This window comes from Crotalus tigris, unplaced genomic scaffold (genome assembly GCF_016545835.1).
Source record: "Crotalus tigris isolate CLP2741 ecotype Arizona unplaced genomic scaffold, ASM1654583v1 scf7180000024328.341495, whole genome shotgun sequence".
In the NCBI taxonomy this organism is placed as follows: Eukaryota; Metazoa; Chordata; class Lepidosauria; order Squamata; family Viperidae; genus Crotalus; species Crotalus tigris.
In genome coordinates, this window is record NW_024100499.1 from 301998 (window position 1) to 326428 (window position 24431).

At 50.7% G+C, this 24431-nt stretch overlaps 2 protein-coding genes across 6 annotated transcripts; both read left to right on the forward strand.

Moving 5' to 3' along the window:
- The first annotated feature begins 696 nt into the window (after window positions 1–696).
- ADM2 (adrenomedullin 2) lies at window positions 697–6385 on the forward strand. Its single transcript, XM_039325339.1, has 2 exons — window positions 697–1301; window positions 5049–6385. Exons 1-2 carry the CDS (start codon window positions 1141–1143, stop codon window positions 5404–5406), a joined length of 519 nt encoding a protein of 172 aa, XP_039181273.1. The 5' UTR covers window positions 697–1140; the 3' UTR covers window positions 5407–6385.
- A 1676-nt stretch (window positions 6386–8061) lies between these two features.
- GCNA (germ cell nuclear acidic peptidase) lies at window positions 8062–24415 on the forward strand. 5 transcript variants are annotated; one of them, XM_039325341.1, is made up of 10 exons: window positions 8062–8186; window positions 8969–9006; window positions 11354–11417; window positions 13520–13575; window positions 14949–15335; window positions 16014–16185; window positions 18202–18343; window positions 18870–19008; window positions 21946–22150; window positions 23984–24415. In XM_039325341.1, the coding sequence occupies exons 1-10, from the start codon at window positions 8170–8172 to the stop codon at window positions 24216–24218; spliced, it is 1455 nt and encodes a 484-aa protein (XP_039181275.1). In that variant the 5' UTR covers window positions 8062–8169; the 3' UTR covers window positions 24219–24415. The 5 variants fall into 5 exon arrangements, with proteins under 5 accessions (XP_039181275.1, XP_039181277.1, XP_039181274.1 ...); XM_039325340.1 differs by having other exon boundaries at window positions 8155–8186; window positions 8957–9006; XM_039325343.1 differs by lacking the exon at window positions 8969–9006 and having other exon boundaries at window positions 8121–8186; window positions 13520–13579.
- Window positions 24416–24431: the final 16 nt, after the last annotated feature.

A 24431-nucleotide genomic window follows, 5' to 3' on the forward strand; every position in this document is an offset into this window, starting at 1 on the left:
GGCCATTCCTTGGCTGAGTCTGACCAGAAAGGCCTCTGGTGAAATTGGGGGGATTGCAATGCAGCTTTGCTATTAGCCAAGAGCCTGAAACATCGGAAACTAATGTGGGGTTCACAGCGCAACCTGGAGGTGAAAGTTACTTGCCTTTAGTTAAAGGCAGAACCGTCGCCTGCCATTTCTTGAGCACATTTGATAGGATTTGGGGATGCTCTGCTTCAAAGGGTAGGCTTCGAAGAGGATGTTTCCAAATAACTGGAGAGGAAGCAGTTATTTCTGCTGGAAACACCTGAAATGTCCCTTGATGGTCTAAGAAAAAAGGCTAGCAAATGACTTTTTTTCCCAACTTCTTCCCATCTTCAAATAGGGCGTGGAAATTCTGCATAGTTCCATGGGGTTAGGGTGGCTGACGAGTCCCCCTCCCACGAATGCCCTGCAGCTGCGCCGGAGCGACCGGCACGGGAAAGCCCTCCGAGCCCCTCTGCGCTGGCTCGGAGCCCAGCCGCTTTAAGCCTCCCACGACCTCGGCCATCCCAGCGCCAGCCCCGGGCTTGCCGCTCGCCCGCGCGGGGAGCCGGCGGGAGCCGCTCTGCAGGTCTAGCGGCAGGGAGGGGGACGTCCCGCTGGCAGCCACCCGAGGCGCTCAGCTCCGGAGCCGGAGGAGCCGGGGGTTTGGAGCGCGGAGGCTCGTCCCGCACCGGCGCTCCCCCTGCCGGGCGGCGCAACCACAACAAGCCTGAACTTGTCGCGGGATGGGAGCACGAGGCCGTCGGTAGGCGCGACCCGGGCAGCGGCGGGACCCTAGGGCGGGGAGGCGGGTTCGGCCCCCCTCGCTTCCCCGCGCCCGTGAAGCGGCCGCCCCAGGCTGGAGGGAGGCGGCTGCAGGGGCCCGGGGCGGGCCGAGCTGAGCCGCGGCGGCGTCAGTGAAGGCCGGCCGCTCCGCCCCGTCGGGGAAGGAGCGGTATTTAACCCGGGGCCGGTCGGGCTGCGGCGGCAGAGACAGGCGACTAACCCCCGTGAGGGGTTCGAAGAGCGGCGGCTCAGTCCCACCTCGAGTCTGCAAGCCGTCGCGGGGAGTGGGCAGCGCGGGCTCCTTCGCCGTTCCCGGGCATCTCTCCGGAGCCCGTCCCGTCTTCTGCCGCCATGAAGCGCCAGTCGCCGGCCAGACAGAGTTGCATCAGCCGCTGCTGCCGCCGCCTCCTGCCGCTGCTGCTCCTGCTCTTCCTCCACCTGCCCGGCGCCGAACTTGGGTCGTGCTGCCCGCCTGCTCCGCCCGGGCGCGGGGCGCGGCTCTCGCTGGCCAGGTAAGCGCGCTCGCTGCGGCCCCGAGAGCCTCCGATCGCCCGCGCTGGGTGAGCTCCGCTCCGGGCAGGCTCCATCCTTCGCACTCGGCGGCCCTTTCCCGTATAGCGTGGAAGGGAGTCCCGGACGGGAGCCAGCGGTCCCGGGAAGACACCCCCCCCCCACATACACACACATACTGTTAGTAGGGAAATTCCGCGCGCTGCCACGAACAGAATTTTCCCGGGGCGCAAACCGGGAGGGGAGCTGGGTACCGGAGCAGTCGGGGGCTGAGGCCCGGAGCCGGGAGCTACAAGCTTTTTTAAAAACCTTTTCAAGGGTTAACACCAAAACCACACCAAACCCTGGAATTCAGCTGAGCTGCCTTCTTCACAAAGGTCTGGTGCACACGGGAGCCAGCCTGGTGTGTGTGTGCTTGCTTGTGTGCATGCTCCAAGACTTCCTTGAGGAACCCCAATGGTGGTCACACTTCTTCCCTCCCCCAGTTGTCCTGTGCAGATGCCGGGTGCCAGATGTGGATGGGAGAGGCTGGATAATGGGTACTTGCCAGTTGGGCTTGCTGCGTTCCAGAGCTTCCTTGTGTACTCTGGCCATGATCCAGGACCTTGTTAAGGAGCCCTTTGGAACCAGTGGGTTCACACTTAGGTAACTCTCCGCAGATTAAGAAAGCTGGAATCAACTCTTAGTTTGGAGTAAACCCACCTGCAGAGCATGCATAGGCTGCTGTCCTTTTGACCCCCAAAGCATGACCGAACCCTAATATTGAATTCAATATTATTTCACATTTAGATGTTTCCTCCCTTAGGCTGTTGGTCTGTTGTGGAGTTCAGTTCACTAAGGAGTATCAAAAAAAAAAAAAAAAAAGGCATAGAAACAAGTTCTAAAAATCACCCTGAAACCATTGGAATGCCATAGTACTTCTGCCACCAATGATGCAATATCATTACAAAATGAATCAGCCATTGAAACTTGGAAGTTTTCTATCTAAGGGATCTGTTTTTTTACATTTGAAAGCGGGAAAGGAGAAGGCAAGACAGGTCTTCCAGGGAAGAGCCCTGGTTTGTCAGCCCCTCCCCTTCCCCACCCATGTTCTCAAGTGGGTCAGCTTCTGGGGCACAGCTGGCTGATGAGGGACCTCCCCCCCCCCAGCCTGAGAGGGAAGGCACAGCTGAGGCCCTCGGCTGAAGGGAGGTGCCCCCCCCATCAGTGTTGGGAGGGAAAGTGGGGGTGGTGCAAGGGGGGAGATAATGGAGTTCCCGTCCAGCCCTCCTTGTTTCTTGAAGGTGTTTTGTGCCTGTACTTTATGTGTTTCCTAGAAATGGCAGATGCTCCACTTCCAATAAAAATATTTGTCCTTTTTTATTTTATCTCCCCCCCCCGCAAAAGTTGGTACCCTATTTAAGTTAAGCCAACATTTAATTTTCTTATGATAGACAGTTGTTCATTCTGTGTCCTGAAAATGCTTCTAGAGTGCAGCAGATGATAGCAGGCAGTCTTGTAAACAGTCCCTACTTCTTGCTCAGTTGCACACACCTCAGCCTGTGCCAATGATATCAGTTGAATCGCCTTCTCAATTCAGCCAACCCCCAGGGCTGATTCTCGGAGCTGGACAGACTAAAGCATTGGCTCTTCTGTCGGGCAGCGCAGGAAGCTGGACTAGCGAGAAAGGCCACGTCTTCTTAGGCTGCGGGTCGTAGGACTCCTAAAGCTCTGGTGGGTGCCATTTGTGATTGAACAGGAGCTGAACTGCAGTGTATCTGTCATCTCTCACGTTACGAGTGGTACAATGCGCTCCGCAGGTCCACAGAGGAAGCAGTGGGTGCAAGACCAGGCTTGCTGGAGCCAGCTTCTCATGAGTCAGGGCAACCTACTTTCTTGAGTTGGTGTGCTACCTTAAACATGGAGAATAGCAAGTGCAGCAAGCTTTGCCTCTGAACGCTTCCCTGGTTAGAATCCAGCTTAACACCCTATAATCCAACTGACATAAGGGGTCTAGAAATGACAGTACGAGCAAGGCTTTGGCCACCCTTCGGTCAAAGAATCAGGAGGAGCCTGGTAAGATCTTTTCGGACTAAAGACGTACACTACTCAGCATAAAGTGGTGCTCCCAGACACCTGATTTTTGCCATAGCTCTCCTCCTAGAGATTAGCCTTTGATTAAGGTAAATGGAAAAGGATACAAACAAGACTGAGTTTTGGCTGGCAGTGATGGTTTCCCCTGCAAAGATCTTGCTATTTACATGTTAAAAGCTAAGCATCATATTCTACTTACTGTGTGCCCTCCATCCATCTCAGTGGAGATTTTCACCAAGACAGCTGGAAATGTTTCCAGTGGCTTCTCCTGCTTCCCTAAAGTCTGCGGGTCATTCCACCCACTGCCCCCACTGCTCTGGCAGGAAGGTGCCCGGTTGCTGACACAGCATTATGGGACGGAAAAGCCAGCAGCCGTAGTGCTCAAGCACTATGGTCAGGTCAAAGCCAAGGAATCACTGGCCACATTGTCTGGGTGGTACCACTGAATTAGGCAGGGTGTGTGTGTCATTTTTCAGGATTTTTTTTTTTCAAGACGCCCTGTGTTTCCCTGAAAGATGCATCTGAATGGGAAACAGGAGATGCTTGTGAATCAGTTGGATGTCCTCTTCAGCTCCCAGCTGAGGGGCTTGGTGGGGGGGGGGTGATGCAGGGAAAGGGTCAAGGAAGGAGCTTTCAGTGGTTGGCTGCGGCATGAGAGGGGCACAAGAGGGCACACTCCGTCTTCCTTCCTGGTCTTCAGCACAGTCTTGGAAGCCAGGCATCCTCTGCTTTACAGAGCCACACAAGTCACAACCCCACCACAACTCTGCCAGCCCCTCCCTAGGTTTTGGTGAGCTATCTGAAGCGGTGCTAACTATGAAAAGCCTCTGTGTAAGCTGGCTTGGGTGTGCAGACTCACGCCTGTGATGCAGCTGGTGTTTGTGCACGCTCTCCTTGGGTGGCTACCAGTGTACGTGTCCTGTGGCAGGTAGCTTCTTTTCCGCTCTGCACGTGCTCCTCCCTCCTCGCTTTGCCCTCTGGCCATCCCAGGCTCTCCCATCTCTTCCACAGCCCAGGCTCCCTGCCAGGGATTCCGTCCTTGACCTCAGCTTTTTCTCCCCTTGGCCTCCCCTTTCCAGCTGGCCTACCAACTTCCACTCCCTTTCCTCCCTTTCCGCTCCTCCCCCTGCCCCCTGCCTTACTGTCCTGGAAGGAAGGCAGGCGGTTCAGCCGGCTGCATCACTGTCTTGAGGTCTGAAAGGGATTAAGTGGCAAACCCAGTGCCAGACTTCATGTGGGGCTTGCAGAGCTCCAGGGAGCAATGGATTTCCCTGGAGAAAATTTTCCATCCCAGGGGCATCTCCTGGGTACAGCTTAGGGAATAGGGTTTGCCTCCTCGTTAGCACTGTTCTGGCCACCGAGGATGGGGGAGAAGATACCCTGCCCCCTCCTTTGAAAAGAAACAAAAAGGAGAGAGCTCTTCTTTCCTTCTTGTGTATCTGGGGACCCTCTAAGCCAGAGGTCCCCAACCTTTTGGGCACCAGGGATCGGTTACGTGGAGAAAGGTTTTTGCACGGAGCCAGAGAGTGTGTGGTTTTATGTGCTGCCTACATCCCGCAGATGGGGCCTTGCTTGTTTGTGTGTACCAGTTGCTGGCATTGCCGTGGCCCGGTACTGGTCCACAGACCAGAGGTTGGGGACCCTTGCTCTAAGCGTCTCCTCTTCCTTTCTTGCAGGAAACCGTGGGTCTCAAACCACCGTTCTACCTGGCTTCCGAAGAGGCTATCCAAGAAGAACGGGCTGCCTTGGCTGGCTCAGAAGCAGCCTGGGATGGCAGGCAGCCTGTTCCCTCTCCGAGAGCTCCCTAGGCTCAGACTGGACCCCCTGCAGCTTGGCTATGGCCCTCTGCCTCGTCCTGCCCTGATGCCAGCGCTACGTCGAAAGCGCCGCGCTGCCCAGCTAATGCGTGTGGGTTGTGCTTTGGGCACCTGCCAAGTGCAAAATCTCAGCCATCGGCTTTGGCAGCTGAAGGGCCAGTTGGGACGCCAGGATTCCTCTCCCATCAGTCTCCATAGTCCCCACAGCTATGGCTGAAGTCAGAGGGTGGTGCCAGGACCAGGAACGCACCTGCTCCTTGCCCTGAACATTTCCAGCAGCCCTTCCTCCTCCTCAAGACCTCCTATGCCACCCACTAGTCTTCCTGCTGGACCTACATGTAGGACATTCCCCTGGTGGGTGGGCTGGGATGTGGGCCTTGAGAAAAAGCCAGTGTGAGGTAGGGAGCTGCTGCTGGAGGGACCTGAGCAGCAGAAGTCCCAGTTGTCATCTCTCAGGAGTGTGTTGGGTGCAGCTGTACAATAGCCTCACTTCCCCCTCTATAGTGGCAAGTGGGAGAGGAAAGTTTATCAACAGATGGGATCATTCCTTATTAACATTGGTAGCGTCATAGAAGGAGAATCAGCTTTGCCTTTCAGTGAATCACTCTCTTTCCCGCACGCATTCTGAAAATTAATAAAACAATCTAAGCATGGATTTTATCTCTGCGTGCACCACCTCAAAGCTTGGGCTGTAAGAGAGGATGAGCCATGTCAAAAAGGAGGCATCCCTCCCCCTCGGAATGGTTCATGCGGGATGCTGCTGCTATTGCCTGGATAACGTGTGAGCGTGTAGCTGTACAAGTGTGGTCTGAAAAAGTGAGACTGGTTGGGTTTCAAGGGAGGGCGTGCACCTCCTCAGCCCCTTCTCTGTGGCTTTGGTGCCCCGCTTGTGTTCAGCAGGCTTTCCCCACAGTGGTGCGAATGAGAGTTAATGCAGGGTGCGTTTGAAACCCAGAGCTGTTCTTTGGGTCACTTGGTATGCAGCTTTTTCTCCCAACTGCCATGTGAAGATAGAATTGTGTGTGGAACTGCCCCAGCAAAATAACCTCAGATAGTGATCTGATTAATGGCCCTGGGGTCCAGTGCAGGCGATTGTGTCTTCTAGGCATCGAAAAGCATCTGCGGGCATTTCTCCATAACAAAATCTGCCCTGGGAAAACTGGAATGTTGAATCTTAATAAAAGATGTGAAGACTATTGGCACTTATGTTGTGTTGCTCAACAGCAGCTCTTGCTTGCTGGTCTAGTTCACATGACACGTTGGACCAGGCTAAAATAGGCTTTGTAATTTGTGATTCAGAGTGTATGGTAAATCACAAAACTTGTTAAGCCATGATAGATTTATGTGTTTGGGCAGAGCGTGTGGTAGAAACTCAAATAAGGGTGTTGGGTTAGTCTGGGTGAGGTGAACTTGGAGGGGGGAGGCAGAACGCTTGGGGGAATATACTGGCAGTGGAAGGCTCAGCGCCTCTGAGGCGGGTTCTGTCTGTATAAACTCTGTGAAGACTTGAGCCACAGACTAATCTGACCATCTGGAAAATCTGCCTCGCTGGTCAAGGGAAGGGTCAGATGGAGCAGAGAGGTGGGTTGGCTTCCTTGGAGTGCTAGCAGAGCTTGTCCCTGAGTCCAAGGGCCACGACCGCTTTGCTGGCTAAGGGCCTTCTGAGAACAGTCAGTTAAGCAGAGGAGCTGGGAACTGACTCAGCGGTTTACTGCCTCAACAGGAAGATGGGCAGGCTGACCTGGCAGGGAACTCAGGAGGAGGGTCCCACCTGGACTGACTCACCTGGAGGCTTCCCTCAAATCCCAAGACGCCTCTGCTCAGAGGCCATGATCAGGAGCCCTCTTACTGGGGAGGATTGCCCCCTCCCCCTCCTTTCTAGCCCCAGCTGCCTCCCCCCCCCAATCTATCCTGCTTCTGTAATGTCCCAAAGATCCCCCCCCCGCCCCCGCCACATTGTGCAGACTGGAAGAGAACTCTGTCCTAACTGGGGAGAATCGCCTCTCTCTGTTGGACGCAGACTTTCTGCTGCGCTGCCCTTCCTTGATTGACAGGTATCATCTGCCCTTCTGCCTGCGGGTCTTTTCTTTGACGCCCATCAGTTGCCTTCTCCAGTTCTTATAAAGGGAGTCTGTCCTGCCGCTAAGAGGATGGCCAGTTGCCTGGAGCCCCCAAAGGTGTTGGGTGCCAAAGCCAAGCGCTTGGAGGTGTTGCCGACACGAGGAGGAGGGGCTGGCAGGGAAGAGCGCTCTCTTCGCGGGTCGCCTCTTCGGCAGCTTCCCCTGGGCGAGCCTCTCCCGGCACCGGCAGTTTTCCGTGAATTGGGGGTGGGGGACAAAAGAGAGCCGGTGTAGCAGAAGAGTGAAGGCTCCGTTGCCTGGGGTGGTGGGGATGGAGGGCAACCCCTCTCCTCCTCCCGAGCTGTGCTCCCAGGCTGGTTTGAGGAAAGATTGGAGAGAGCGCGCGATGCGTGCGTACCTTCCTCAGTCCCCGAAGGAAAGGCAACGTGCGTCTATAAGCACCTACGTCCTGTACACCAATGCAAGTTTATTTTCGAGAGGGACTCGGCGGCTGCGCGTAGCGAGCTCGGCTGCAATCGAGGCCCCAGCGACGGAATGGCTCGGGGCTCATCCGGCGCAAGATGCAGCCCGTGGATTCCCCTAAAACCCGCGCAGGAGCGAGGGGAGCGCAAAGGCGCTTTCTAAACTAGCCGATTTTTATTGGGGGCGCCCCGTGTCCTTCCGCTGCTTTGCCGCGGCTCCTGGTTCTCGGCCGTTCCACGCGGCAGCCGCGGAGTCCCGCCCGGACTCCTTCCCCACCCCGCTGAGAGTACCACGCCCCCCTCCGGGCTCCTCCCACCGGCCGCGGGGAACGCTCCCTCCCCTCTCTCTATGGTCCGGCCCGCGGGCGCGTCATCATCGCGCGCCGAGGCGGGAAATTCGAGGGAGAGCGGCCTCCCGGAGGTTCTGGCCTTGGCGCGATGGCCCGGCGCGAAGGGTAAGCGCAGTTCGGGCTCGGCGGGGGTTCAGCGGGGGGTGGGTGGGTGACGGCCTCCCTTCGAGCAGTGACTTGGGGGGAGGGAGGGGCTCTTCCTAGAGGGAGGGCTGTGGAAGTATCCCACCCACCCACACGGGCGATTCGGAAATAAACCTCTGTTTGATTATCAATAACAGACACAACGTCTTACAAGGTTTGACACCCCAAAGGAACCGCCTCAACAGTTCTTGGGGGCGCCTAGCGGTGTGCGGGCGAGCATTATATCATGAACCAATACCAAACCGGAAGCAGTGCCAGAGAAAATCCCGCCAAATGTGAAGGTGCCAAAGGGGCACTGCTAGTGAAGTTCATGGAGCGCGGTTCAACCATCAGTTCCTGTGAAACGTTACAAAAACTCAGACGAGCCATCCAGAACAAGCTTCGGTGACCTGCACATTGCTCGATGCAGCCAGGAACTTTTGAAGCAGTTCCGTTGGGATGTTTTTGATCACCCCTCCATAGCCCAGATTTGGCGCCGAGCAGCAGCGACGACTAAGGAATTTCAAACCTTGTAAGACGTTGTGACAAGTGCCTCAATTTGAATGGCGATGATGTCGAAAAGTAATGTAATGTTGTAGTTTTCTAATGTGTATAATAAAAGTTCTGTATCTGCAAGTGTCTGTCATTGATAACCAAACAGAGGTTTATTTCTGAATTGCCCTCTGTGTGTGTGTGTGTGTGTGTGTGTGTGTGTGTGTGTGTGTGTGTGTTTGTGTATATATATCATACAGTTTGTTTTACAGCTCATCATCTTCAGGCAGCGATGATGAATTTGAAAGATGTAAGTATGCAAAAGTTAACCTGCAGAAGTAGAAAAAGTACTTTTTTTTTGGAACATGACTTTCAGTTCTGTTTGCCCGTCTGCTTTCTTTCCACTACCGGCAGTCCTCGACTTACGACCACAATTGAGCCCAAAATTTCTGTTGCTAAGTAAAACATTTGTTAAGTGAATTTTGCCCTATCCCCTCCTATCTGTTGTTACGGGAAGGTTACAACCTGCCCTCCCCTCTCCATGCAGATCTGGGCCTGTGCCCCTTGCCTCACACACACAACCTCAGTCTTCCAATGAGGGTTCCCTAGTACTCGAGCCGCTTTTGCAGCATTAACAGGTGCTCGGCGCCTCTAGTTAGTCAGGGATCACCACACCTCACCCATCCACCAACCGCACCATGCCAACAGTCATTCCCCTCTCACCAGACGATTGTGGCCAAAATTATACAACCCAAAGACTGAAAAACAAACAACCCCCCCCCCCCGGCTTTCACTGGCGGGAAAGTTGACTAGAGTCACACCCACCGCTAAACTTTATCTTATGATGACTAGTCCCGTTGCAGTTAAATCCTCCTGGATGGTGATAAATGTTGTTTAAAAGTTCATGCAGATGATTGTTCCCAGGGCATTCCAGATCTCACTGGGGATGGAGGGCAGAGGGAGTGGCAGCCACAGGGTCCCACAAATCACAGACAGCCTAGTCCAGCCCTGCCTCGGCCACAGCAAAGTCCCTCACCTCCACATGTACATAGTGGAAAAGGCAGCCCTTGTCTGCATTCCAGCAGCATCAGCCCTCCTTGCCCGGCAGCACAGTCCCTTCCACGGGCCAAGAGGGCGTGTTTCTTTGGCACTGGCCTCTCCACGGCACGGAACACTTTCTTTGGGAAGCAGCTGATCCGCAAACGGCTGGTGACCCCACAATACAGCTGTCAGCATCAGTTCCCACAGCCAGATCCCTGCCTGCAACCCCGAGAAGGGAATGGACTTTATGCACCACAGACAATTCCAGCTTATATTTGGTGGGTTTCTCTGTTTTAAACTTGGGAGCCACCCAGAGTCTCTTGTGTCAGATAGGTGACCATATATTTCAAGATGGCAGAGGGGGCAGGAAGAGACCTGGCTGGGCCTGGAAGGGGTGGTCCTTTCAGAGCTACGTCCAGCCGGCGTCAACTTGAGGAAAGGAAGAGGAGAGGCTGCCTAGGAAATGGTCAGATAAGAGAGGCAGAAGCCCCCAGTCAGTTAGTGGCCAAATAAATTGAGGAAGGACCCACCTAAAGATCTAGCAAGCCAAAGTGGCAGGCAGGAGTTCGTCTTTGGAGGCTTGCAGGGGTCTTCAGGTAGCCTCACAGCCAAGTAGGCTCAGCTCAGCTGGTCCCGTTTCCCCTCTGATTGACAGCTGAGCCCCGGGTGTGGCATCGCCCAAGAGGGGAGGGGAGGTGTGTTGATGGCCATCCTAGAATTGCTTGTGGCCTTCAGAGGCACTGCTCCCCGGTCGTAAAGTTGGCCCTTGGGCTCCCAGGGGCACCCTTGGCCTCCGTGTGCCTGGCTCTCCCCTCCGGCTGTGGCGGTGGTGGCCCTCCTTCGACCTCTCCAGCAGCCTGGCGCCCTCTAGCTGCCCTTCCCTTTGCATCGCATACCTCTGCCCGTATAACGTGGGACCATTGTGCAACCGCTGTGTGATCTCTTAAACTTTCTTAACGTACAAGTAGTCCTCGACGTACGACCACAATTGAGCCCAAAATTGCTGTTGCTAAGTGAGACATTTGTTAAGTGAGTTTTGTCCGATTTGACAACCTTTCTTGTCACACTTGTTAAGTGAATCACTGCAGTTGTTAAGTTAGTGACATGGTTGATAAATGAAACTGGCTTCCCCATTGGCTTTGCTTGTGTCAGAAGGTCACAAAGGGGGAATCCCGTGACCCTGGGGATGCTGCGACCGTCGTAAACATGAGTTAGTTGCCAAGCATCTCGATTTTGATCACATGACCATGGGTTTGCTGCGACCCTCGTAAGTGGCCATAAGTCGCTTTTTTCAGTGCCCTTGTAACTTCGAACAGTCACTAAATGAACTGTTGTAAGTTGGGGACTGCCTGTGTCCTGGTCCTTGACTTACGTGTCTGAAGAGACACCCTCCCCTCGGCCCGGGTGGCTTCCGCTCATCCACTCCCGCTGCCTGCAGACTGGAAATGGCCGGCCCAGCACAGCCTTCCTGAGGAGAAGTCCAGTGGCCTCCCCGTTAGGCCCGAGGGAGCCTGAAAGGGGAGTGAATTCTTAATTAATTTGACTTCAGGTTGTCCTTTGGGGACTTTAATCGTTTAAGGGGACTAACTTTTGTTTCTTTCTGTGGCTTGTCTTAGTTTTGTCTAGAATGAGGACGCCCAGATCTGCTTCCTGTTGCACCCCAAGGAGAAGAAACAGCAGGTGCCTTTGAAGTTTTGCACTTTACATTGATTTTGGATTTTCTGAAACATACTCAGTTTTAAACATTTTAAGATCTGATTGAACAAAGGTGTGTGATTTTAGTAAACAAAATTTTAAAGGAGCCATTTTAATTTCTGCATACTTTTTGCAGTTACCTTAATAATTCTGTAATTTATTTTTTTATTTGAGCAATCTCAGTGGCTTACAACAAAAACAAACAGTTAAAAACAGCAACTATTAAAAGACAAATGCAAGTAGAACCACAACTGTGGGAGTGACAGTAAACACATGGCCACAGGACCAACTAAGAAATGTTGGGAAAAGTGCAGTGTATTTATTACCCCCCCCCCCCTAACAAGGCCCTTTATGAAGGTGGAGGTTCGTTCTCCGAGCTTGAGGGTTGGTTTCCACTAGGTAACATCTTCAACGTTCGGAAACCAACCCACAAGCTCGGAGGACGAACCTTCACCCTCACCCTACACTCGAGCTGCAGATGTTCGCCACCATTGCAAGGCCCTTTATAATACTGCAGGCTCTCCGTCGGTTCAGCTGATTTTCCAGGCGAACTAAAAAAAAAAAAAAGGATTTTCTCAGGGGTTGCGTGGAAGAGATATTTTACTGATTTTCATGAATTGTTTTCTGTTTCTTTTGGTGATGGCCCCAAAATGTACAATGAGCCTCAGGACAACAGTTATGGCCAAATGGACTGTTTAGTCCACATTTAATATTTAAAACTTTGTTACAAAGGTTAAAGTGATTGCTTGCTTGCTCTTCTAAATGTAATCTCAATATGAGCTAAATGCTTTTAACAATGGTAAAGAAAAGTCAAGCAGATAGGATTTTAATCTCTTAAATTAGGGGAGGGAAGGACACCCAGTTTTGGGCCCTATGAAAGAAGGGAGGTTGGTGTAGGACAGTGATGGCAAACCTTTTAGAGACTGAGTGCCCAAACTGCAACCCCAAACCCACTTATGTATCGTCGAATGTCTGGTGGGTGTGGCCCATTGGGTGGGTGTGGCTGCGGTGGTAACGGCAGACTGGGTGGGACTAAAAAGTTCAATCAATCAAGTCCAACTTTGCAGGATCTTTTTTTTTCCCGCGTAAAGTTGAAATTGACTGACTGAACTTTTTTTTTTTTTTTTTTTTTTTTGCACATGGTGGCGGAGGCCTAAAGCGAAAAGGTTTTATAAAACCCAGCTGAAGGCCTAGGACTGGGGCGACGGTGCACGTGCCCACAGAGAGGGCTCTGAGTGCCGCTTCTGGCACCCGTGCCATAGGTTCGCCACCACTGGTGTAGGAGAAGGACTAGCTGAGTCAGGAGGAGGGGTGAAAAGAGGGATTTTTGTAGTTTAAAAGAGGGTCAAAGAGGCCATCTAGATCAAAATAGCCCTCCCTCAACAGAGGGGGAGGGATAGGGCACCACCTAGGTCCAGTCTACAACACAAATCCTCAGCAACTCCAAGAAGGCTCCACACCCATTTGCACCACTCAGGTGACTTTCAGGACACAAACTCCAAGTGGCCCCAGCCACTCTCTCAAAGAAGGCAAATGACCAGCTGTCTGCAAGGAATATAAATCCTTCCATCCTCCATCATCCAGTCAGAGCTGAAGAAGCTCTGGATGAGAACTGAAACATCTTCAAAGAAAAACAAGAAAGTCCAGTTGCCTTATGAAAATAAGTACCTTTAGGATTATCCTAGCATCTCTTGGTAGTCATAAGTGAAGTCCAAACTCCCCCCCCCCCACTGACCCTTATCTAACTCTAACCAAGTGCTGGCCATTAGTTGAGAAGATTCCTGAGCTTTTAGCAATAAATCAGTTACAGGTGGACCTGGCCTTTTGCACCTGACATTTGGCTTCCCATGAGCCCCAAGAGGCGACGAGGGGCTCGGGGAAGAAGGGAAGGGGCCTTGGCACCTCTTTCGGGCCCAGGCAGGGCGGGTGGGTGTGCCTGGGTTTAGCCTTTCACACGTACTGGGCTGCAGGACCCGGTAGCTTCCTAGGATGGAAGGGGAGCGGGCGGTTGGACTTTTAAAAGTCCTTATTTGCTTTCAGAGTTTAATTCTTAATTCTATTTTTTTCTCATCTCTCTGTCTGAAAAGATCAAGGGAGAAATGTTTTAGCTCTCCTGAGGACAAGTATGGATCTGCAACAAAAGGCAAGTGAGTCCCAAAAACTCACACACACCTTTGGGAGGAGGGCTTGGCAAAGTTTATCTGCTTTTTTCTTTCCCGAATTCTTAAAGGGGGGGGGCAGTGCTGGTTCAGCGGCTCAATTTGGCACAAGGCAGCCCCGACTGAAGAAGTTTATAATTTTGAAATGCCTTCGTCCTCATTATGATTGCTGGGGGATGGCACTTTTGCAGCCAGGCTAAAGGGCCACAGACTTTCAGTTAAATTCCCTGGGAATTATGCCAAACATCTTCTCGCTGTGCCCCCCCCCCATAATATTACCTAGTCGAAGGGTCCGCATTGTTTCTGAGGAAAAGGTGCCGGCAGAGTCTCCTTTGAGAACTAAGCCCGGCTGTTTTCTTGCTGACGTTTCATTGTCCAGTCTAGGCAGCATCATCAGTGGGGCTAGAAGGGAGTGGGGTTTTCCCTCAGTTTATATTAGAACGGATTGTCCTCTCGGTGTGGGTAGTCTTGGCGAGTCTTTGGTTGGACTGTTTACCGTTAGCTTGTTTGGCAGTTCCTTGATTGGGGTGGTTGGTGTCAGGGCTGCCTCCGATCGATGCCCAGGAAAAAAAAGCCCTCCACAGATTCAGAGGAAAGAACTGATGGCAGCCATAGTCAGGCAAGGTCAGAAGCAAAATGCATGCAAAGAGACAAATCGAAACTAACCCCAGAGGGCTCCCCCCCCCCCAGAAGCCAGGCAACCGGGGTTCAGTCATTGTCCAGGAAGATGTTTTGGGAACGTCTCTGGTCCAGGTGCATCGCTTCTCTTTCGTGGGTGCTGTTCCCAGGATGGCTGGCCTTGAAGTTGTTAAACAACCTGAGCTGGCCTTTCTTGAGTCCAGACCTCCCCATCGCTTCTTAGAAATTCCACTTTCGCCTCCTGCACGGTTCCCCCCTCCCGTTTCCATGGCAGCTGGCAGCCAGCTTGAAAGAAAGCGAAATGCCCGGGCTGACATTTGGTTTGATCTTAGAGACTCCTTTGCAGTTGACTGTGAATTTGAAATAAATGAGATCACGGGCCAACTAATTTTATGTAACATCTATGCCCAGCTAGGTCATGATGCCAAGCCAACTTTGGCTGATGTCATAAAACTGATCAGGGATCATGTGTGGATGAGGCACCACCAGGAAATGCAGCACTGTAAGGTAGACTGGGGAGCAGAGCAAACCCCTGAGGAGAAGGGAAGAGCCGGCCATGTCTACTGCTGCCAAGCAGAACTCCAGGGAGGGAAGCTCTGCTCCGCTTACCTTATGGATGTGCCCAGTTTGGCTTAGAAGAAAAAAAAATGGAAGGGCATGGGTGGCAGGGAAGTTTAATAAACAAACACATTTTTGAGAATGTTTAATTGCATTGCAGATTCGCAACTTCTCCACACAGCAAAAGTCTCTGGTGTCGCTGGAAGGGCGGCTGCCTGCTCTGCCGGCTCTTTTTTCTCCCCACTCTTGTGCAGTGACCCCGACACTGAGGATGATTCCGTCTTTGTCGGAGGCCCCCCAGGGAGCCCCTCCCAGCTGAGAGGGACCAGCCATCGCCTGCCTCTTGCCTCTCCTCGGAGGGGCTCTGCTGCTTCCTGGGGGAGGCCAGGCTCTTCTCTCCCCCAGGAAGGCACAGCCCAGAGCCAGCGGCAGAAATCAAGGGAGGCGGAGAGCTCCGATGAGGAGGTGGACAGCCTCGTTGTTCGCATGAAGCAAAGGATGTTCTTCCCCAAAGTCAAGAGGGCCGGGAACCAGCAGAGCCCCCGGGGTAAGAGACAGGCCTTTTCTTGGGCTTATTCTGGTGTGGGGCTTGGCTAGGCCATGCCTACGAATTCCTACCCACTGGGGAACAGGACGGCTTTGGTAGGTGTTGTTCAGGATCAGAAGCAATAGGCCTCTGAGGGCTGTGCACTACTGGGGAAGCCGTTTCTTTTCCTCAACTTCTGTGGGAGCACAGGGGCCCAGAAAATACACGTGGTGTACTCTTCTGGTATGGAAGAAGTGTGTGGTGTTGTGCCTCCAATAACAGGCCAAAGTAAAGGTGTTTCTGTACAATTTCCAGAGAATTTTGAGTCTCGGAGGGAGGAGTAAATCCTGCTCTTTTTGAGTCCACCCTGGTGTTTCTAGCCCTTCACCTACTTGGGCCACTTCACAAATTATGATAAAGGCCCAGCTTTGTTACAACGCCTGTGAGTTTGTGCAGGCTGTTTCAGCTAGTCTCTTTGTCCCGCTATGTAGGCAGAGCTGCTTCCATACTCCACTCTTGGTCTCCTTGCTCGGGGTCTGGGAATGGAAGAGCCGTCTGGAGTTATTTAATCAGGAAGCCAACACAGTCCTTTGCCTTGCCACAAGTTCTCCTGAGCAGCTGCCCCCCGTCTGGTGGGCCAAGCCTGGCCAGGCTGATCTGCCAAGCTCTGTGCTGAGCGCTCTCTCTGTGCCCTTGCAGAGGAGAGAGGCCTGGGGTCTTCTTGTGAAAGCCCAGCCACCGCTGCGAAGAGGAAGGGCAGCCTTCCCTCGGCACCCGGAATCCCTGCTCCTGGCACCCTGCATTCCCTCGGGACTTCTAGGAGCAAGGCCCTCGTGGACATTACTCAGTCAGTTACTCGGATGCAAATGAGGTGAGTCTCTACTGCTTCTTTAGTATTACGTTGAGAGTCCAAATGGCTAGCTAAGTTTTCACACATCCATTAGGAGAAACTTTTTCACAGCGAGTGAAGAAAACCTGCCAAGTGACTTGTTTGTTTCTCTGTTTGTTTATCAAACTTCTATGCTGCTGAATAGCAATTGATTGTAATTGATTCATGCTGGCCAAAATAGAACTGTTGCATTATCAACAGATCAAGATAAAGTACAACAAATACAGTGCAATAAATCGCACAAATACAGTCCCAGGTAGCGCTCAGTTATTCCCCAAGATCCTCCTCGGTCTTCCCCCTCATCTGGGAAGGCGTCACTGAGGAGGCCGGCATCATTTCTGAAGAGGCAGGAGAATCATGGTGGAAAAACAGCATAGTACGGCTTCTGATCTTCTAGGCGACCAAGACATATACGGATGTCTGGTTCTTCTAATATTTCATTCTGACCAGTCAAGGGTTACTTAACCTAACAGAGGAACAGCCCCCCCTCCAGATTTCGCACTGGGCCTGTCTGGGGCAGTCCCACTCCACCCAGGACTCGTGGTGGAGAAACCTTGTCACCCAAAGGCCAAAGCCACTCTGCCTTGCTTGGGTTGGCTCAGAGTCCATTGCACCCCGTCCAGGCCCTGGCAGCCTCCAGGGCAGTGAGGGAGCCCCCATCCTGCAGAGCCGAGAGAGGCAGGCACCCGTATTTATGCATTCCAGAAAGGGGAGAGAAGTGACGCAAGCACACGTATTCCAGTAATGTAAGAGGTCCCGGGTTACTTCCTGTCCATCCGATATCTGCAGAGAACTCTGGTTTTGGTTAAGAGAAACGTTTGCATCTAGAGATTCAGGCCTTGTGGTGGGACTGTTCTGATGAAATCTTACAACGGACCACAGTGAGCCAGACACTGCAAGGCCATGTTCTTTGTACCTTAAACTGCTATTCATCCGAAAACTGATTTTCCCCACAGCACCTGCAAACAAAAGACGCAGTGCCTTCAATATCCCAGTTTTGGCCTGATATTTCTGTTGCAATATATAATATTTGGAATATGGGGAGAGAGAGCGAAATGAAGGAAATAGAACATGTCTCTGTTACTGTGGTTAGAAGCAGGCTAATCATCATTTGTTTGAGGAAATCTGGAGCTTCTCTGCTCAGGTGAACATGGGTGGATCTTGAAAGTTGCTCAACCATGCCCAGATCTTCGGGAGACGTGTTCTATCCCAGCCTATTGCCGTCCTTGTTAAAGGCACAAGGACCAAAACCCTGCTGATGCAATAGGCTGGAGACTTTACAACAAAACAAACCCCTTTTAATATGGGTGACAAACCTGTCAAATAGTCCAAAACATAAACAGCAAAACTCAAGTCCAAAGGAATGAAATAGTCCACAGGAAACACGATGCAAACAGAAGAGAAGTCACAAGCAAGACGAACAGACCAGGATTCCAAGAAGCACTTTGCAAACGGTTGCCTTCCGCAACCAGCATCGCCCACACCTCCTCCCTTTATTCAGCAGTCCCAAGGCGTTGCCTCTCATCGCCTTCTCCTTTTACTCTGGAGGTGTCGTATTGATTGCTGCTGATTTTCTCTTGCTAAATGACAATGTGTGCGAGCATCAATTAGCAAGTCCATCAGGTGTGACTCTTCCGAGTCTGACTCATTCTCCTCACACAGCTGAGCTTCATCAGGAACAGGACTGGAGGGCCCAGGCTGTGCATCAAACCATGAGTCCTGTAATTCATCCGAGCCTCCCTCTGCCCCTGATGGCCCTTCAAATACCTCCTCCACCTCCTGCTCAGAGTCCTCAGACTCAGCTGTTGCGAGCACAACAAGATGTTCATTATTTTATTTATGTTCTCATTTTAAACCTGCTTTTCAGGATCAAACTTAAATGGGGCTGGAAAGCTCACAGCAATGCTTAAGGCAAGGTGGCCGTGTCCTGCCTCCTCCTCAACGAGGAGAGGAAGGTGGGCTGCTCTTCCAGCCTTCTCTTGGCTTTTCTCTTCCCAGGGGACCCTGTCGTGTCCAGGGCTGCTTCCTGCAGGAGTTGTCGGACCCAGAATCCCAGCTAGCAAAACATTTCCGGAGCAAAAAAGAAGAGCTGGCTCAAAGGCTGTATTCTTTTTACAACCGTTCTGTCTTTGAGGGAAAGGTAAGGAATATAGGTGCAGCTACCTCTAGCAGAGGGTCCATGTTGCCTGGCTTAACTTCCCAAAACCTTTGTTTCGCCCTGGTTATCTTCTCCTAAGCCCAGTGGCCTCTGCCAAGAGTTTGAAGCAGAAGCAGCGTTTGTTCTGGTTTTGGGTTTTGGCAGAAGACAGGCAAAGGAAGGCCTGGCTTCCGCCACCGGCCCAGGGCCAGCCAGACCTACAGAAGGAGAAGTTCTCCCTCTATCTCCTCCAGAGGTGGGGAAAGTTGGCCTACCTCACCCAAGCTGGCCATTGGGCAGCAGTGTGGGCAGAACGGCTTGCTTCTTCCTAGTGGGTGGCTGGAGGGGAGCTCAGGGCCAAGCAGCGATGGAGAACTCCTCCTTGACCCAGCCTTTGGAGTCCCATCTCGGTGTCTGCTGCCGGCCTCCCACCCAGGTTTCTGCATCAAAGAACGTGAGGCTTTCGGAGCAAAAAATGTGTGTCCTGGGAGAGTTTTGCAAGTCTCTTGTTGTCTGCCATTTCTCTCAGCTGCCAGAGAGGATGGAGATTATCTGGAACAAGAAAATGCAGAAGACAGCAGGGTGCTGTGTAACTGGCCAGGTGAAGGACCCAGAGACACAGCGTTATGCCAAGATAATGCTCTCGGAAAAAGTCTGTGATTCTGCAGGTAGGGCCTCTTGCTTCTCTGACTGTGGAACGGCTGTGGTCACAGACTGCATGGATGCGAAGACTGACTCTCCTCCGTAGAGGAGAAGGTCTGTAGCTCAGGTTTAAAGTAGGGATCCTTGGCACTCTCTGAGCTGGGTTGTTTTCTTGCAGTTTTCTTCATTCCCCAAACTCTGCACTGATGATGTTACCTAGAGAATGGAATGGAATAGAAATAGGACCTTGGAGGTCTTCTAGTCCAGCCCCCTGCTCGAGCAGGAGAACCCATCTCAAGACAGGTGAATGTCCAGTCTCTTCTTAAAAACCTCCAGTAACGGAGCACCCGCGGTTTCTGAAGGCCAGCCATTCCACTGGTTAATTGTCCTGTCAGAAGTCGGCCAAGCTCAGAGAGCACTAAGGACCCCTCAAACTCTCCTTTAGCCTCTGTGAGGGAAGGGGGGATATGAAATGTTCAGATATGAAAGACTGAAACAGGATGCACAGTGGTAATGGAGAAAGAAAAGGAAAACATTCTCTTTTGTAAATGCAATGTAAGAAAGTTATCCAAGTTATCACTCTTGGTTTCTTATTTGTACCTCCTTTTTTTAATTATTAAGACATCAGTCGGTCTCATTTGTATGTCCAGCATTACATCTTTTTCCGTATCATACTTGTGGCCTTTCATTTTTAAATCCACTTTCAGGTCAGTCTCAGTCTTGTTTGGTAAATCTTGTTCATCTTCCATAATATCTTTTAAACACAGTGTATCTACAATAGCAGACATATAGTACCTAAAATTAACCTCTGGATCCATTGTTCACATGTATTCTTCAGTATGTCCCACGTTAAAAATATTTTGTTCCATTCTGTATTAGTAAGTCAAATTTAAATGTTCTTCTCTTTTAATTGTAATTTTTAGATTTTCCTGGTTCCTTTTAATGGGCAGTCTTCAAAGTCTCATCCTATCATTTTTTTAAAAAGACTCTAAAACAACAGCATTTTCCTATAGGAAGAATCCTTATAATTAAATTCTAAATCTTATTTCAAATCCATTTGGACCCTTAATTATAATTTTTCAAAGTCAATGTTATAATCACCCTTTTGCTATTTATTCCAAAAAAAGGAGGATGTTTTAAAAAGTCCTTAAACTTGTATTTAGAATGTCTTCCATTAAGAATTATTGGTGCTCTTAAATCTTGTTGCAAAGGTTCCTAATACTTGAAACGCAATTAATAAGCAATTTCCAAAACTTATTAGAAAAGGAAGTGTGACCCCTCCACCGTTTGAGCAGAGATTTGGGCATTCCCCCAGAGCACCAGCCCCCCCCCCCCCGAGACGCCTGTTGTGCGGTCTCCTTATGGGAAGCGACTGGAGCACTTGTGGGCAATCAGAAATTGCCTTCGTGTTCCAAGGGCCGGTAATAGCCGTCTCCAGCACCAGACTGATTGTGGAATCAGGCTGTTCTTAGGAAGAGAGTTTCCCTTTGAAAGTTTCAGCCAAGTTTTTTGTGTGAAGTTGAAAACCATCCCTCTGATTTCTTATCATCCAGGAATGGTGGGGAGAGGCAGGGAGGAGGAGTTGAAGATCTGCAGTTCTTAGTTTAATACAATTTGGGCAATTGCTGTGTCCAAGCTGTTTGGCTCTTCTACATTACCCATTCCTCTTCTCTTCCCTTCTCTCCCCCCAAATATTTTTATGAATTGGGCTTCCTGGGGGTTCTTCATCAGCAACAAGCAGTTGTCCTTCTAAACTGAGGCAACTTCCAGCTCTTCTACATTATTGGGAGCATTCATGTAGCTGGATCATTTTTGGTCTAAACCAGTGGTTCTCCACCTGTGGGTCGGGACCCCAGTTGGGGTCAAACGACCATTTCACGGGGGTCACCAAACAACGCAGTCCGCCATTTTTTTCCCCCTTTTCCTTAGCTGTGCTACTCCCTTTTATTCTATTGGCTTTTGAAAGCCAGTAGAAGAGACTCTCTTGAATAGAGTCTAATTCTATTGGCTTTCAAAAGCCAATAGGAATTGTCCAGGCGTCTCTGTCCTGCTGAGCCCGCCAAAAGTCCCATTCTGCAAACAGTGCTGCACCAGTTGAGTAGTCCTCGACTTACGACCAGTTGAGTAGTCCTCGACTTACGACCGGTTGGGGGTCGCGGCATTAAAAAGGTTGAGAACCGCTGGTCTAAATGAATGGTGGCAATGAATTTTTGATCTAAAGGAATCAGGCCAACTGGGGGAAATTGGTTGCTTGGTTAAATTATTACTTCATGGATTTAAGCTGCAATAATATTCTTTACTTTACTATTTGTATGAATAAAGATCCTAGATTGCTAGTTCTCCTGCCCACCCAGCAGTCTGAAAGCAGGCAAACACAAGTAAATAAATAGGTACCATTTCAGCGGGAAGGAACAGCGTTCTGTGTGCCTTTGGCGTATAGCCATGCTGGCCACATGACCACGGGAAGTGTCTTCGGACAAGGCCGCTCTTTGGCTGTGAGACGGAAATGAACACTGCCTCCCTAAATTTGGACACGACTGGGCAGGAGAAACCTTTACCTTTTTATTACAAGTTCACATCTCCTATATAGTTTGGATGGTGGTTCTTAATGGTTCTTGGCTAAAAGTATTATCTGGAACATTATTGTAGGAGAAGGAGTGGTGGAACCTGGGGGCAGAGGCAAAAGAGGAATCAGCCTAGAATCGCTATGTGGCTATAAGCTAAGGCCAATCTCTCTTGAATTCTGTTGACCATCGCTTCGCGTCAAAATATTGCTAACCATTAGCTAAGCAGGTTCCTGTGCTGAGGCACGAGTAATAATAGATCGGTTTAGTCGAGGCTTCAAGTGTGGTCCTGGTTTTTCATGCCTGGCAGTCAGATTTAATATTTTAGACTTAGACTAGGAGCAGAGCGCACGGCCTACAGACAAGTTTCATTGTTCTCTTATTTCATGCCCTGGTTAGATCGACTTCGGGATACTCTCATCCACGAACTCTGCCATGCAGCAACGTGGTTGATCCATGGTGTTCGAGACGGGCATGGGCGATTCTGGAATTTATATGCCAACAAGTCTGCTGCAATTCACCCAGAGCTCCCAGTGGTCTCGCGGTGCCACAACTATGAGATAAAATACAAATTTACTTACGAATGCTTACAGTGCAAAAACACGTGAGTGGAGAATTTCCTTTTGCCTAGCAGTACTGCTTTAAAAAAAAAAAATTCACAGATGCTGCATTGCCTGCCATTTGATAAACCATTCTCCCAATATTTTCAGTCATCTGCTTTATTTAAATGAAGTCCATTTCAGTTCTATCGTTTTGAAATCTGAGTAAATGTAGGAGAATGTATGCATTGTGCTTTTCTGAAACTGGGATATATTTTGATCCTTTCCTTGCCTGCCTGTTGAAATGGCTAGAAGTGTGGTAGGAGCTAAAGGAGGTTGGGATTAGAGTGTCCCAGGCTTTTGGTCCTGGAGGACCTTCCCTTTGAAGGGGAGGCTGCTCCGTGGATGGGGTTGCCTCCGTGGATGGATCCAAGTGATTATGGGCTTTATCTACAAGAGGACATGTGTTTTTTTTAATTATTGGCACAGCTGAGATACGATGTCCTATGGTAAACGTCTTGACCGTAGCTGGGTAAGAAACTACACAGAGGGCTCTTGGAAAGTTTCCTGACTTGCCTTATAACCTGAAGTCAGCAAACGGCTGGCAAGGGAGACTCAAAGAGAGAAGAAGTGCAAGTGTTGTCTGCAACAGTTTTGAGGCTGCGAATTCCACAAGGTGGCTTGTGGCTGCTTTTTTGCCCACCTGCACCACCTGGTTCCCGCTGGTGGCACCCATCTGTCCATCCTCTGCATATTCTTCAGCTCTCCATAGCGCCCACACTGGGCATCTATAGTTCTGGCCCACTGGCCTGCTTTCTTTTGGGGGAACCCGTCTCTTCCCACACCACAGTCGCTTAATAACCTGTGTGATCCTGGGGTTACACTGGCAACTGGGACTCCTGGAATTGCCCATCTCTAAGTGAGGCAGTCGTATGACATCACGTTTAGAGATGGAAATGTTGGTCCCAACTGCTCTAACCTGAGGAATACTTGTATACTGAAGTAGAACTTTATAAATTGTATTAAGACAGTATTAAGGATACATGACCCTGAACCATGATTCTTGCTTGCAACCAGTATTTTCAAGATAGAATTATACATGTATAGAGTTTTTGATGGCCACTAATTGTTTATGCTGGAGATGTTAATAGTTTGCTCTCAATCACCTGGTAATCAGCCATTTCCCCCTCCTGGCTGTGGGATTCAAGCCAGCTTCCAGGTGGATCCTATATGATCCTTAGCAGATTTTTGTGTGACAATCTTTTAGAAAATCCCTTCTGACCAATTTTGTGCCAAAGGGGCTGCCCTGGAAGGTTATTGGGCAGCATCAGCAGGAAGTGGCCTGTGTTGTGAGCCAAAAACCCCTGAAAGGGCTCAGGGCAGCCAGGCCTGTCGAGCACTTCACAAGAGGTCAGGAGGGAGATATCGGGGGGGGGGGGGTGGGAACACATTCCACAGGGCTGGAGCCGTCACGGAGAAGATACACTTCACAGTTCCCACAAGGGGACACTGCTTCACTGATGGGACCTGGAGCAGGTCCACCTTAGCTGATCTCACTGGGCAGAGGGAAACATATGGAGACAGGTGGGCCTTCAAGTAGCCAGGCCCTAATGCCGTGCAGGTCTTTATGGGTGATAACCAGCACCTTGAATGCAACTGGAAGCTAACTGGGAGCCACTGTTCTGTTTTGGTTCTTTGCAGGCTTAGAACCAAATTTTGGTAATTAAAAAAAAATCTTGCCAAAAAAACTGTCGAGAAAGTCTCGAGGAGTCAACACTGACTTCAAAAGTCACATAATAAATCTCTTTCCTGATGGTTTTGCCTACAGATGCGTGCCGCCTTCGCCTTTCCTTAACTGCTTTCTGTCTTCAAAGGCTCCTCTTGCGTTTGCCTTTCAGAATTGGACGCCACTCCAAATCCCTGGACACCCAGCGCTTCGTCTGCGCTCTTTGCAAGGGGCAGCTAGAGCTTTGCCAGCCCAAGCTCAAAGATGGCACGCCAGCTAAAGCCCCACTCGCTCCATTTGCAAAATACGTGAAGGAGAACTACGGCTCCGTGAAGCAAGCACAGCAGGGCCTGAGCCACGGAGCCATCATGAGGAAGCTCAGCGCGGACTTTGCCTCCTGCGCCTGACTGAACGGCCAGACCGGCAGTTGCAAAAGGTTTTCTGACGCAGAGATGGAAAACCATGGTCATAATTCAGCCTTTTAAATGTTACTTGTATGTTTAAATATTACAAATATTTAAACGTATTTGTGTTTATTTTCTCCTAGGCCTTTGAATCAGGCATGTGCTATTAAGTACTAATAAAGTGATCTGCTTGTATGTTTCAAATATTGTTTTATT

Excerpts from the sequence above, each read along its gene's own strand:
- GCNA (XM_039325340.1), top strand. Across the intron at positions 9,007-11,353 it reads CGATGATGAATTTGAAAGAT|TTTTGTCTAGAATGAGGACG; the intron begins GTAAGTATGCAA and ends GGCTTGTCTTAG. Across the intron at positions 19,009-21,945 it reads AAAAGTCTGTGATTCTGCAG|ATCGACTTCGGGATACTCTC; the intron begins GTAGGGCCTCTT and ends TGCCCTGGTTAG.
- ADM2 (XM_039325339.1), top strand. The coding sequence starts at position 1,141 with ATGAAGCGCCAGTCGCCGGCCAGACAGAGTTGCATCAGCCGCTGCTGC. Across the intron at positions 1,302-5,048 it reads GCGCGGCTCTCGCTGGCCAG|GAAACCGTGGGTCTCAAACC; the intron begins GTAAGCGCGCTC and ends CCTTTCTTGCAG.